Raw genomic sequence first — 14,376 nt, forward strand, 5'->3', positions numbered from 1 at the left:
AAAATCTTACTTGTAATGAGTTCGATCAATTACTCTATGATGAGTTTGACGAAATGATTGATCGAATTCATAACTCTCCTCAGTAGTGTTTTTATAATATTTCCAGTTGTTATAAGTTTTGTATTATATTAATGTTTTACTTTTGAATATTGTATAGCAATATAATATATAAAATTTATATACTGAAAAGATTTTGAAAAGATTTCGCATGGATACTGCTTACCCTCTTAGCACTCCAAGGGTTGTTAGATCTTTAGATACCGTAAAAGATCCTTATCGTCCTAAAGAAGATAATGAAACACTACTTGGTCCTGAAGTACCATATTTAAGTGCAATCGGTGCTTTATTATATTTAGCTCAATGCACTAGACCTGACATTTCTTTTGCAGTAAATTTATTAGCCAGGTTCAGTTCAGCACCAACAAAGCGACATTGGATGGGAGTAAAGCATATTCTTCGATACCTTCGAGGAACTACTGACATGGGATTGTTTTATTCGAAGAATTCCTCAAATGGTTCACAAGTAATAGGATACACTGACGCAGGATATCTATCTGACCCACATAAAGGAGTTTCACAAACAGGTTATGTTTTTACTAGTGGTGGTACGGCTTTCTCTTGGCGATCAAGTAAGCAGAGTATACCCTCTACATCTTCTAACCACTCAGAGATTATTGCTCTTCACGAGGCCACCAGAGAATGTGTATGGCTCAGATCTATTATCAGTCATATTAGAATTTCATGTGATCTTCCTGGAATTACAAAGTCACCTACCATTATTTATGAAGACAATGCGGCTTGCATTGCTCAGATAAAGGAAGGATATATTAAAGGTGACAGAACGAAACACATTTCGCCTAAGTTATTTTTCTCGCACCATCTACAGAAGAATGGTGAAATTGATATCCAGAAGATACAATCATGTGAGAATTATGCTGACTTGTTTACCAAATCTTTGCCTACTACAACGTTCAGAAAACTAGTACAGAACATTGGAATGCGAAGCTTGAAGAATCTAATGATGTAAAGCTACATCAGTCCATAATATGATATTCATCAGGGGGAAAATATTATCATCACTAATACTGGATATCTACTCTCTGTACTCTTTTTCCTTCCTCCAGTTTTTATCCCAATGGGTTTTTCTGGCAAGGTTTTAACGAGGCAGTATATTTGCATCCGACACCACTCGGGATCTCTTTTATTGTACTCTTTTTCCTTCATCAGATTTTGTCCCTCAGGGTTTTTCTGACAAGGTTTTAATGAGGCAACTAAAGAGTAGTCCACAAAATTTTAAACACAATCATTACTGATGGCATTGGTCATCCAAGGGGGAGTGTTATATATTGTGGCTGCCCATAAAGATGATTGTACACCTTCTATAACCATTTCTAGATATGGATCATGAAGCATGAGGTGTAAAATGACTCATCACTTCAAGATAGAGGATGGGTTAATTAACTACACATCACCTACCCTATAAAATCCAACGTGTGGACTTGTGGGCTTCCCTTCACTCTTCTCTTCACTGGTATAAATGCATCTAAATGTACATAGATTTGGGTTGTCTTAAATTACAGAGAAATAAGTAAAAAGGATAGTTACTTCTTTGATCATCCATTCTCTTACTTTAGTAAACCTTAGTTATTACATAATCCCTACAATCAATTAGATATAATCAGAGAAAGATATGGTATAACCTTTCTTTTCTAAAACCTAATTAATGGTAAATAATTTTAGAAAATATAGTGGTAACCCCATTTGCAGCTCCGCCACGGACCCACCACACTACTATACCCGACCTCTTAGAGGTAGAGTGACTTTGTAAATAACTTGCCAAACGACCCCCAAAATAGATTTTTATTTTGTAGGTTGGAATTTTTTTTTGATGAATAGGTTGGATTTGACCCTTTCAACAAAAAAAAAAGAAAAGGTTGGATTTGACCCATATTGTCCTTTCCTTAACATTGGATGAACAAAAGGAAACCCAAATTGGCCTACCAAACTGTATCAAGGGAGCTAAGTCAACTACATTAGACTGGACTTTGCATGTCTCAAAAGGTCTTGAGTTGAAGTACCTCCTCATCATACAACAACAAGAATTTCAATATTAAACTTAACTAAGACGATAATGACAAAAAGTCTTTGCATCCCAAACCAAATAGAAAAGGAGTTAAGGAGGTAAAATCCATACACAAGAAATTATAAAAGTCTTACATCGTTTGGAGGATCATTCGATATTAGACAGGTTAAAAGTGCATTTCAATATTACGAAAAACACAGAGTCATTTTGGAGTGGGTTTTGTGCTCAAGGCAAAGAACAAAATCTTAGAGGATATATAATCCATGAACATGAATCATTTTGGAGTTGGATGAATGCCACAAAGTTTTCAATAGTTAGGTCTAGTTACCTGGTCGGATGTAATTAGAAAATAAACAAATGATAGGTTTGGTGGATGAGAATGAAATCAATCACCAAAATGATCCGAAGTATCTAAAAACTTACCAAGTTAGACATAAATAGAGGTAACCACCTGAGCTTTTAGCTAGACGATTGGAGCAAGAATGAGTCTTTCAAAATTCGATATCGAACTCTTTGGAAAGCATCGAAAAAGAAATATGAAACTATTGAAGAACACTTGGGTAGAGATTTTAGTGATGACTCTTGGAACCTCCACATCTCAAGACCTATTCGGAGTAATGAGATTGAAAATCTTTCAACTCTTTTTAGTGAGATAATTCTAGCTTCAAATTCTTTACACTCCATGATAGATAATCAGGTATGAATGCCCCCTCAACATGGTTTCTCTGTCAATTCCTTTCATAGAGAGCTCCAACAACAATCTATCGTTCACCAAAGTTTGATTCCAAAATGGATTTGGAATAAATTCATCCTTCCAAAGGTGTATTTTCTTCTTTGGACTATTTTGTTAGATGCTGTCCCAACCATGGATAAGATGATAAAAAAATGATATACTATTCTGAACAAATGTTTTCTTAGTAAGTTGAAATGTGAAACCTCTTCTCACCTCTATCTCCTTTGCCCATTCACTTCTAAAGTTTGAGACTCAATCTATCCTAATCAGCCATTCTCCACTAATGTCCATACCATTTCTCAAGTTCTTAGTGATTGGAAAGTTAAGAAGATTACATATAAAAAGTCCTTTATTCATTTGTGTATCCCTCCAACCATCATATCGACAACCTGGCTAGAGAGAAATCACTGTGCTTTGGAGAAAGAAAGATGATACTGAACCATCAGTAGAGAATACAGTTGTCAAGGTGCAGAGCATGACTTATTTTTGGGCCTCAAATCAGAATTGGATTAGTAATACTCATTTTATCCAATTTGTTAGAAATTGGGATGTCATGATCAGGCTGCAACCCATCTCCATTTCTATGTTCTTTTGTTTTGTTGTTTGGGGAATTGGTTAGCTCCATAGCTACCACCCCCTGTTTTTCTTTGATCATCAAACTAATTTGCCTTCTCTTAAAAAAAAATGGAGTCTTGTGTGCAAATGACTTTCATGAATCAATAATGTAATCCATTCCATGCACACTGATCTAAAGCTCATATTAGAGCCCATCCAGTGTGCAAGAGATGGAATACACCATAAACCCATTCATATCCATATACCAAACATTAAAAGGAACAACTTTGAAGCAGCCATTAAAATCTGCAAGAAATGTATGCTTGCTTTCTCTGTTTTTCAATTGTTTATCAGAGATGATGATAGTCAATTTATAGGAGTAAATGAGCTTAGGTTTTAACAACCAGAGAGAGTGAGTGAGATGTGAATTGACTTATTAAGGTATGTTTAAGTCTTGATAATCTTTATTTAAATTAAGAGAGCTACTTTCTCAATTTTCTCAAGACGGTAGTGTTTTTTAATAAGTTCAAATACGAAATCCGACAAAAAGTCTGAATTGTCTTTAGTCAAATTTCGGAATGTACATTTTTATCTAAACTCGTGATATCCTATTTGTCTGAATGACCGACTACAAGTCTTCATTTGAGTAATAAGAGTCAGAATCAAATAATGAGAAAAGACAAACAACACATAGGTGACAGCGGGACAGGGCAATGACATTGTGATGTTGCACTCTTGAGGACCTTCTATTCAATGTTCTCTTTTCCATGAAACTTTTAGGTCACACATAGGCGAACATTGACATCCCAAGGCACAGGTACAAAATATTAAACACACCAATAACACTCAAACTTATTATACGTATTAACTAATACAAGAGAACTTAGAAAGAACATCCATATTATATTAAGAATAACATGAGGTATGCACACAAAACAAACCAAATTTTAGAAAGACACACATGATGGATGTGGTCTAGTTGAATTTCCCACAAAATTTAAGCTATAAAAGTAACCTTTAACATAAAAATTGAAATCACACAAAATTCTATAGGACATAAAAATTCCCTTACATAGAAAGAGTTCACTCAAACTCAACTAGGCTTAAAGAACTTAAGCTTAAGACCATTAGTGACCATACTCCAAATGCCCCCAATGGTGAAAGCCAAGCTAAAAGCAATCCCTAGCCAACCAAGAATCCAGTTGAAGTACCAGTTAAAGCTGTACTTTTGGGGCCTCTTTATAAGAACCCACATGAAGCAAGGGTAAGCAAATGTAACTGGAAGAGTAAGACCACCCAAAAGACCAGCCAGGCTTGAGAGAAAAGGGAAAGCTACTCCAATGAAGAAGGAGATAAAACCACACAACACTCGGAAACCAGATCGTACCCAAATTGGACAAGGACGATTAGTTCGACTGGTATAACTAGCTTCAAAACTGTCGAAAACGGGCATTGAGTAGATTTGGAAGCTACTTAGACAGTTGAACACTACCAAAAGGAATGTTGTTGCTAGAAGTCCTCTTGAAATATCGTGGTTGTGAAATCCGTATAAAGCGTTCAGAATACCCGATGAAGGCATCTACAATAATGATTAAGAATTAGAAGGTCAATATTATGAAGAGTATTTCGCAAGGGGAAATTTCACAGCCAAGCACCTCCTGAGCACCTTCAACTTGGGCACATGTGGGCACCAAGTCAAGGTGTTGGGACCGGGTGTCTATAACCAAATCACGGGTGACTAAAGAATTTCCCATTCCGAAAACTTGATAGTTTCTTGTCTTTTATGAAATAGCTTCAAATAATGTAAAATGCACTTACAAGGTTTCCATAAGCCCAAAATCCTCCAATTGCAACAGGAAATAAGCACATAGCAATCAAGGAATATGCAACCTTGGCTCCTCTCCACATTGGAACATGAGCGGGGTGCTTAAAAGTTGACGGCATAGTCGACTACAAATCCCAAAAAACAAAAAACCATAAAGACTACAGATTTTTAACCAACTAAAAGTCCAAAAGAGTTCCCGTAGTTCATCGTAAAATTATTGCAAGAAAATTTAGAACTTCAAAATTGATACCTGAATTTCAAGGACAAGATTGTGTCCTCTGAAAGCGAAGGCAACAATCCCTAGTGCATTCAGAACAGAAAACATTGAAGCAGATGGCGAAGGAGAGGAAATGGGCTGATAAGAGATGGACGGTGGCCTCATTTGGCTAATGGAAAGAACCCAAACCATACTACAGTATATAATTGCTGTAATTGCTCCTACTAGAGAGAGCCCTGCTATTGAATTAAGATTCGGGAGTTGAGATAGAACGACGGATAGGGATGTGAAAACTAGATACCACTCAACGGTCGTTAATGGGTTTGAAGAACAATCTGGTCCACAAACTATCTGAAAGAAGAGTTTCATGGTCTCTCCTCCTATGAGAATCAAGGCTGTGGCTGTCCCTGCCGATAGGTAAACTGTCGGAAAGAGAGCAAGCCATACACCTAACCTTTCTCCTGATAAGAAAAAAAAAAAGAACAAAGTCATACTCACACCCATGATTCTCCTTCGAAGTATGAATATCTATATCGGACCCTTTCCTTCATATGTTTCACTAGTTCTGTATTGCCTAACCAATTAGCAATGAGTGGAGAGGACCTACATATTATATTTTTAGTTACTACAATATTTTTTCCCATGTGGTACTATACTCACACGCCTTCTCATGTGTGGCATTATTTTGAACCCAACACATGTCTTATTTTTTGGTTTTATTTTCGGGTGACGTGGAGCACGTGTGGCCGTTGGGCGTATCACATGTGGGCTTAGCTCTTATACCATGCTAAGTTTGTGGTCATCCAACTCAAAACTAATTGGAAATAAGTCGATCAACGGCCTACACATATAATCTTGGTTAGCAGAGTACCCTTTCTTCATGTGGGACTATTCTCACAACAATAGACTTAACGTTCGATAACTTTGACATGTGTACATATTATACATTGCGATCGAAGTTGATGAATAATTAAAAGTTAACTATGAAATATGATGAACAATGGGGAGTGTGAAGGAATGCAAATTGATCTTACCAAATGCTGCTTCAGCAAGCTCCACATATCTGTTGTACCTCTTGCCAGGAACTGCTTCATGTAATTGGACTAGAATCCATAGAGTATAAAGTTGCCAAAAGTAGGCAATGGTCAAGGAAATAACCCCCCAACTCCTGTTTTTCACCCCCATAAACTATTAGATCATAATGATGAAATGAAAGTTTACATCTTTGACATGAATAATACAACAAAAACCACTAAAATCCAATAAACAAATCAATTCACAAGAAATGGAAGACACCAAAAGAACAATAGAGAGAGAGAGAGAGAGTACCAACCAGCCAAGAAAAGCAAAAGAGACAGGCAAAAGGAGAGCTTGAAAACCAATACCAGCATTGAGATTATGAAAAGCAGCATAATGGGCATTGCCATTACGAGATTCAGTAATGGGAAGCCAAGCATCTTGAGGATTCAACTTGGTTAAATGTCCAACTTCTTCTAAATACCCTTTCATATTCACCATTACTCTCTTCATTGGTGTACCAATTGGACTCAAAAATCTTGGTGAAATGAGGGAAGTTGGTGTCCATGATGATTTAGTAGTGTCTTTTGAACCTGGTGGTCTTGGTGATCTTTGTCCTGATGGAGTCAATATCTCTGGGGTTGAAACTCTGGGTGTTGTTGGGACTGACATTAGCTCCATCTCTGGTCTCTCATCCATCTCTCTCTCTATAACTCTCTGTTTCTCTCTCTCTAACAGTAACAAGGAAAGTAAAGTTTTGTTGATATCTCCTTGGCTTGGCCTTGGCTGTGTGCAAATACAATTGAGAGTTTACTTTAACTACTCTTCGTCGGTCAGAATATAGTGTGGGTAGAGAGAGAGAGAGAATGATGAGAAAGAGATATTAAAGCTAAAAGGTAAAGCATATAAGATCATGAGCTCAAACCTCAAAGCTGATCAGATGAGAGAGAAAATACAGTAGAAACAGAATGCTTTTCATGCTCCAAGTCCTTCCTACATTTTTTTTTTCTCTATTCAGAACTTCATTCTTTTTGTTTTCAAGAGTTATTGGGGTGGTCGTGGTTCTATAGGTTCCCCACATGGTTGCTCTGGCCGCCCTCCCAAGCCAACATTTACTACGTGTAGTATCCCAATGGACCAAACCAATCCAATCCAATTCAAGTAGATTTGGGCAATTTGGGGACCCATCCAATGTTTATCTAGATTGGTTCAAATACTAAAAGGTAAAAAAACGAACGGTTTGGTTCGGTCCATGGATTTGTTTGACGGATAGGATAACCGACAAAGCCAAACTAAGCCATTTATTATTATCTTTTATATATTATATATATAAGAATATGTGATTCGGGATGATGGATGGTGGAAATTCAATTGTTTATCATTTTTCTTATCTTCTTTGAATGTTGATAAACTATGTCGAATTAATCACGTACATATAGACTTAATGGTTAGTGGTATAATACTAATTTTTTGCACGTTCTAAGAATAATTGTAGTAGGTTTTAAACTCGAAACCCAAAATTTTGTTCTTGACAAAATCTTTAACTTTTGGTTCAGCTACCGAACCAAACTATGCATGAACAGATTGGGTTGGATTGAGATTTATAATAGCTGAACCCTTTGGATCAGAATATGAATAAACTCAAAAAATCGGTTATCTAGCCGAAGTTTACCTCCACTCATTCATGTGTAAATGGAGGGCCTAGAACAATAATTTGGGGCGCCTATAGAACCACCCGAGTTCCTTTTTCACAAATGTAACAAAATCGGGCGCCTATAGGCCCCATTTGATGTTCAACGGGTGAGGCATTAAGCCATATTTGATGCAGTGACAAACCCGAACTAGGCTATGTAAAGAGAGAATTAACATCAAGAGCAGACCATGGCCATTTTTTGAGACATATCCACCGAAAACTATCGTTAAGGCTTGAATTTAGAGAGAGAAAATCCATTGAGAGAGAGAACCTCAAAGCCGTCGATGTTCATTTTTGTCGTTTTCGGCCCAATTTTTCAGTCTTCCTATCAGTGTTTGTTAGATTATTTAGGGTTATTTCACAAAAAAATTACTAGCTCGGTTCAAAGTACAAGTGTTCTGTTGGTAAAGCCGATTTTGCAATTCAAAGAGTTGGGTGGAGGTTACAATAGTAAATTATGACCCGACTTAGGCCAACAAAGTGGGCTCATACAAAATTAGAGTCCGATGTTTTCTTTTTCGTTTTTTTTTTGGTTGACGCCTGACGGCATCTTATGAAGTTGGTCTGAAATTCGGACTAATATTCTTATAAGTGGTTCACATAGTTTAGTGGAGGATTACTAATTTCCTTATGGAAGAGCAAATCATATTCAAAACTACAACTACATTTTTGTACATAAACAATTACTGGTATCATATGACTAGCCGTGGTTCATAGCTTTGTATGATATTTGTGTGTTGACATTCTATGATCGAAAATAAAGTAAAAGGAGTAGTAAAGAAAGGAAATTCATGAAGTGGTTTTGAATTATTTTCATTGATGAGAAAAAGCCATGCCTTCCTTTTTTCTGTTTTGTTGACCAAGCACGCTCCAAGATCCACCTGACTGTGGCCCATAGCATTGATAATCATAATGATGATGGTTATAAAGATGAGGGGTAGGGGCCCACATAAGAAATTATCTTCCTAAACCTAATTTCCCAACTAATTGATGCATTTTTCATGCTTTCATTACAGTTTATCATGTTATGAAGTATAAATTTCTTCCCCATATCAAATCTCTATGTAAAACTATTAGATATTTTGTTTATAAAGTGTATTCTAAGTTGGTATATAAGTGCTTATATATATGCATTAGTTAGTATGTCGAAGGTGGATGATCCGTTTGCAAATGGCACTTTATCTAAGTATGACGTATACATTTGAAGAGTTCGATACGAAAGTTACTAGTGTAGAAGGATCGTGGTAACTGAAGGCTAAGCGGCACTTCATATATGGTGACAGGGGACGTTTATCTCTTGACATTGGGGCGTTACTACTTAGTTTTTTTTGTTGCAAGGCCTTACTACTTAGTTAGATATACTCTGCAATGTAGAGGTCCCAGGTTCGATCCACCTGGATGTCCAAATCCAAGAATATTGAACTTGAGTACAAATAAAGTAGTTTATGTAGGCTTTAGGTCATTTAATTCATTAGACTTTAGGCCATTTAATTCGTCAGGCATTAGGCCAGTAGTATTTCAACAGTTATCGTGCTTATGACATCGTTTCGCGGTATCAATGCCTTTGTAATGACCATTAGTCAATATTCAAAAAAAAGAAAAGAAAAGTTAGATATAGAAGAACCGGTCAAATGGTACTCGGTAAATTTTTTTTGGAATCAAACTTCATTTAAAGGCCAAAAGGCTAATGAGAATTACATCATAAAGTTGAAATACGAAGACAACCAATACAGACAAACAAGTCAAGTTATGTCCTCTTGGGGTGCCTCTGGAGCTGCCTGGTCCAACTAGTGGGATGCTTTTCTGGTTCAGTCACCGCGCGCCACCTATGGGTGGTTTTCTAACCGCTGCTTTTTCCACCTTCTTTTCTTCTCGCCGTCAATCGTCGTCGTCAGCCATCAACCGTCGGCGTGTAAATCGAGTCCCCGCCTCCCTGAATGGAAAAGTATGAACTCTTCTTTGTATTGTGGTTGTTCCTTGCTAATTATGAGTTCTTTTCTAGCATTGTCGGTGGTTTCTTCCATTAATTGCAGCAACTTGAGTCTTCTACTGCAATATGTCATGAAGAGAACCAAAACCACAATGTTTATAGTTTACGGATTGAAACTTCGTGGGATGAATTTTGGGCTATAACTGGTTCCGGTGCATTGGTGGAGAGAGTTGTATAAGAAACTCCCAATGATTTTCCATGTGCAAACACTCGATCTTGAATACGAAAAGAAGACAACAAAGTATCCTAAAGATCAACAAAACAGACCCTAAAAAACCAACAAACAAACAACCTTTATTAGAAAAAAAAAGGGAATCCGACGAAGGGAATACCCTTCGCAGGAGAAGCAAAAACTACTTTAGATATCTGTTGAGGGTTATGTGGGGTCGGGGAGGGGAGCCGTAAAAACCCATTTTGAAAAAATTACTCGGTAATTGATTTGTATCGTTTTGTATAAATGAGTGAAAACATAGGAATTAGAAATTATATCTTATTAGTATTTTTAATTCATCAAATTGTCACAAATCCATTGTAGTCCAGCCCGGTTAGGATACCTGGCTTTCACCCAGGCGACCCGGGTTCAAATCCCGGCAATGGAACATTTTTTTTTTTCTCCTGGTTAGACTTTTAAGTATAACCTTGATTACGCACTGCTGAATAGATTCTTAAGCAGATGTTTCATATATTTTTAGGGCAATTTATGCAGCTTTTGAGAAGCCGATCCATACATTTTTAATTCAATTTTATGTTTTACTTCTCTAAAGATAGGGTCAAATCAGAAACAAAGGACAAAAGAAGTCTCGACTCGGAAGAACCCAAGTTAGATTTCAGAATAATAAAGACGAGCATCATCTTGGGTTAATATTCACATAAAATCTCGTCTAGTTCCCATTTTTTCATGTTATCTATCAGTGTTATTAGTCCATCTTTAACTTCTTCAACATGAAGGTGCAATTGATCATCAGAACTAAAAACATGAATCTTGTCCATAATCTCAATCCAACTTAGCCCAGGATCTTTATCCAACTTCATTCCTTTAATATTTCTTCTTATTTCTGCAACCTCATCCCATCTTTTTGCATCTGCATAAAGATTCGAAAGTAATATCAAAGTTGCAGAATCTTCTTCTTTCCATCTCAAAACTTCATCCGCAACTCGAACCCCAAGTTCGATGTTTCTGTAAACAACACATGAACTCAGCAGAATTCTCCATAACTCCGATTTTCTTTCGCCAAAAGGTGCTTCTTCGATCAATTCCTCTGCTTCAAATAACAAACCAGATCGACATAATAGACTTACCATACATGAATAATGCTTAAACCCAGGAACCAACCCGATTTTTTTCATGTTATCCCAAAAGAACCTTCCTGCTTCGACCATGCCACCATGACTACAAGCAGAGATTAGTGAGAGAAAGGTAACTTGATCTGGTTTCAGACCTTGTTTTAACATTTCATCATAAATTTGAATAGCTTCGTGTGCTTTCCCATGGTTTGTATATCCTCCAAGCATTGAATTCCAGCATTTTAAATCGGGTTCTGAAATTTGAGAGAATACTAACTCGGCAGCATTAAGATCACCGTTTTTTGCATACATATCAACAAGAGATCCGCATACAAAAATATCGACTTCGAGCCCTGTTTTTACAACCTGGGCATGTATCATTTCACCTTGTTTAAGAGCTGCAAGATCTGCACATGAACTCAAAACATTACTTAGAGAAAATCTATCAAGTTTGTGACCTTCCTCTTGCATTTTGTTGAAGTACTTAATTGCATTCTCGCCATCGCCCAGTCTTGAATGACCGGAGATCATTTCAGTCCACATAATAACATCCTTTTCTCGAATTAAACTGAAAAGCTTTCGAGCAGAATCTGTATCTTCGTTCTTGAAATACATATAAATTAATGTACTTCCTACATAAATACTACTATGAAATCCTAGTTTCTTAGCCTGAGCATGAAGAGGTTTACCATAATCATAAGCTGGTAAATCTCCAGTTCCCGAGATGATAGCAGCAAAAGTATACTCGTCTGCCTTATAGTTAGATGTACGACAAAGTTGGATGAACAAATACATAGCCTTATAGAAATCACCATTCTCTGAGAACCCAGATATCATCGCATTCCATGAAACTAAATCCTTGTTCTCCATTGCTCGAAAAACATAAAGTGCAGTTTCAGTATCTCCGAAACGGCAATACATATCTAATACAGCATTCTGCAAAGGTATATCAGATGGTAAATCACATTTAACTACTTGCCCATGGATAATTTTTCCATTAATATGATCTCCCAATTTGCTACAAGCATTCAATAGCATTGAATAAGTAAAATTTGTAGGCATTGAACCTGTTCTCATCATACTGTCAAGTAGCTGTAAACTTCGCTCGATCTTACCATTTTTCAGATTCGATAAGATCATGGAGTTCCAAGCAATGTCATCTTTATCCCCCATATTATTAAAAACCCGGGTAGCTGATTTAAAGTTCCCACAATTCGAGTACATCCCAAGTAGTGAAGTCTGAATTCGAAGATCACCCTCGTACCCGAATTTAAACACTTGACAATGCAATGCAGTTCCAATAGGTTCATCTTCAAGAAAAGAAGATGCTAGGAGTAAGCTCGAAAAGGTTGGATTATTAGGCACAAAACCCTGAACTCTCATTTCTGAGAGTATATGAAAGGCATAAAAAGCTTGACTTGGTATACGAGAGTGAGCTTTAATGATGGCATTGAAAGAAACACCATTTCTTTGAGGCATTTTGTCAAACACAAGTTGGGAGTCAATGAGAGAACCAGATTTTGAGTACATGGAGATTAGGTTGTTGTTGAGGAAAGGTGTTTGTGAAGTGATGGTTATGGAAGTTAAGAGGAGGGCGTGAAGTTGACGAGCTTTCTTGAGGGAGGTGGTTGAGGTGCATTTTTGGATTAGTTTTTCATAAGACAGCATTAGATGGAAATATGAATCCAAATTTTGGTCTGGGATGAATGTTCTTAGCTGGGTTGGGCTGCCATTAGTTCTTTATGTGAATGGACGGGAAATAGAGTTGCTGTACTCCCAACAGATGAAATCCTTCGTCGGCCGGCAAATAATGACACGATGATTTTCAATACTTTTCTTATTTTCTCAAATCAGCGGCCATTTCAAACATGTAACTCACTAAAATCTTACTAGTCTGTCTTTACGAACTACCTAAACAGATAATACATAATACACTCATTACATTGACTACGACACTTTATACAACTACACAAATGTAACCTAAACTAGTTGGACCGAAATTTTGGCTCCACAGTTGCGCTCATGGTCATGGCAGCAATGGAAAACCATTGTCTATAAATGATTTCTCGAGTCACTCCTAGTTTTAGATATTGACCCATAGTAAATGCACTTTCAACAAGTCATCACATCATAGGATCTAGGAGGGATATTGACTAATCATTTGTGTGAAAAAATGGGACTTCGAATTGTAGAAATATAAAAAAAAAACCGTAGCGATCCGAGTTTAGTCATAAAAGGCGTCCGCATAAACGAAGCTATAAAAAAATGTGTTATCATAAGTGGCTTAAAACCATCTCTGGATATATTGTCGCAGTAGGCTTTGAGGAAGAAAAAAAGATAAGATTTTGATAGACAATTTATGTAGTTGTGATTTCTATTTCTTCCATTTAACTCTATGATTTCATACAAAAAAGTAAAGATATTTATACAGATTTACAATGTCTAACTTTACAAAACTGAGGAGACTCTTCGTGTCTTTAGTCATGCACCATTTAAACGAGAGATGAGGTCAACAAATGTGTCTTCATCGCAAGGAATTGTAAGGCCGCCTGTGGGATGATCAAACCCAAATTCTTCCTCCGCTCGACTTAGTAGGTCTTGGAATAAAGAGTGGTTCAAGTGAGATATTGGAACCAGAAATCTCTTCTTGTATTGAGTTTCTCCTACATAAACGGTGAAATATCCTTTTGGGACATCATTTGATCCTTTCGATGAAAGAGAGCGTCGAAGTATCTTTGAAGGTAGACGGAAACCCATTATCAATTAATTAGGATAGAAGAAGAAGAATAGGCAAAAGAATGACTAAAGTTTCTCAAATGAGTTGAGCTGCAGATATGAAGACTTTGTGTTGGATGTCAAATACTTCTATGTGTGTGTATATATAGGAGAGATGAATGGTGTGAGAAAGAAGAGTGGAGAAGAAGCATTTGTCTAGGCAGGGTGGGTCAAAAGCTTATGAGGTAATCACATGGCATTGTT

General features: G+C 36.9%; 2 protein-coding genes and 1 non-coding gene across 3 annotated transcripts; 1 reads left to right on the forward strand and 2 right to left on the reverse strand.

Annotated features, from left to right (window-relative positions):
* Nucleotides 1-4,254: 4,254 nt before the first annotated feature.
* Nucleotides 4,255-7,469, reverse strand: LOC147545125 (lysine histidine transporter-like 8). The gene is made up of 5 exons (XM_086632859.1): nt 6,747-7,469; nt 6,448-6,581; nt 5,447-5,874; nt 5,190-5,321; nt 4,255-4,950 (listed from the first exon to the last, which is right to left on the reverse strand). The coding sequence occupies exons 1-5, from the start codon at nt 7,127-7,129 to the stop codon at nt 4,465-4,467; spliced, it is 1,563 nt and encodes a 520-aa protein (XP_086488985.1). The 5' UTR covers nt 7,130-7,469; the 3' UTR covers nt 4,255-4,464.
* A 3,169-nt stretch (nt 7,470-10,638) lies between these two features.
* Nucleotides 10,639-10,712, forward strand: TRNAE-UUC (transfer RNA glutamic acid (anticodon UUC)). The gene has a single exon. It is a non-coding gene; the product is annotated as a tRNA-Glu (tRNA).
* A 211-nt stretch (nt 10,713-10,923) lies between these two features.
* Nucleotides 10,924-13,745, reverse strand: LOC147545127 (Pentatricopeptide repeat (PPR) superfamily protein). The gene has a single exon (XM_086632857.1). The coding sequence runs from the start codon at nt 13,063-13,065 to the stop codon at nt 10,972-10,974; it is 2,094 nt and encodes a 697-aa protein (XP_086488983.1). The 5' UTR covers nt 13,066-13,745; the 3' UTR covers nt 10,924-10,971.
* Nucleotides 13,746-14,376: the final 631 nt, after the last annotated feature.

The sequence above is a fragment of the Eschscholzia californica genome, unplaced genomic scaffold (assembly GCF_041429995.1).
Source record: "Eschscholzia californica isolate CP2 unplaced genomic scaffold, dmEscCali1.0.p SCAF_4, whole genome shotgun sequence".
In the NCBI taxonomy this organism is placed as follows: Eukaryota; Viridiplantae; Streptophyta; class Magnoliopsida; order Ranunculales; family Papaveraceae; genus Eschscholzia; species Eschscholzia californica.

Bases quoted from the DNA above. Each gene is read 5' to 3' on its own strand.
- LOC147545125 (XM_086632859.1), bottom strand. From the start codon at position 7,129: ATGGATGAGAGACCAGAGATGGAGCTAATGTCAGTCCCAACAACACCC. The intron at 6,582-6,746 runs GTTGGTACTCTC...GGTGAAAAACAG, and splicing joins TCTTTTGCTTTTCTTGGCTG to GAGTTGGGGGGTTATTTCCT. The intron at 5,875-6,447 runs GTAAGATCAATT...TTTTCTTATCAG, and splicing joins GCTTGCTGAAGCAGCATTTG to GAGAAAGGTTAGGTGTATGG.
- LOC147545127 (XM_086632857.1), bottom strand. From the start codon at position 13,065: ATGCTGTCTTATGAAAAACTAATCCAAAAATGCACCTCAACCACCTCC.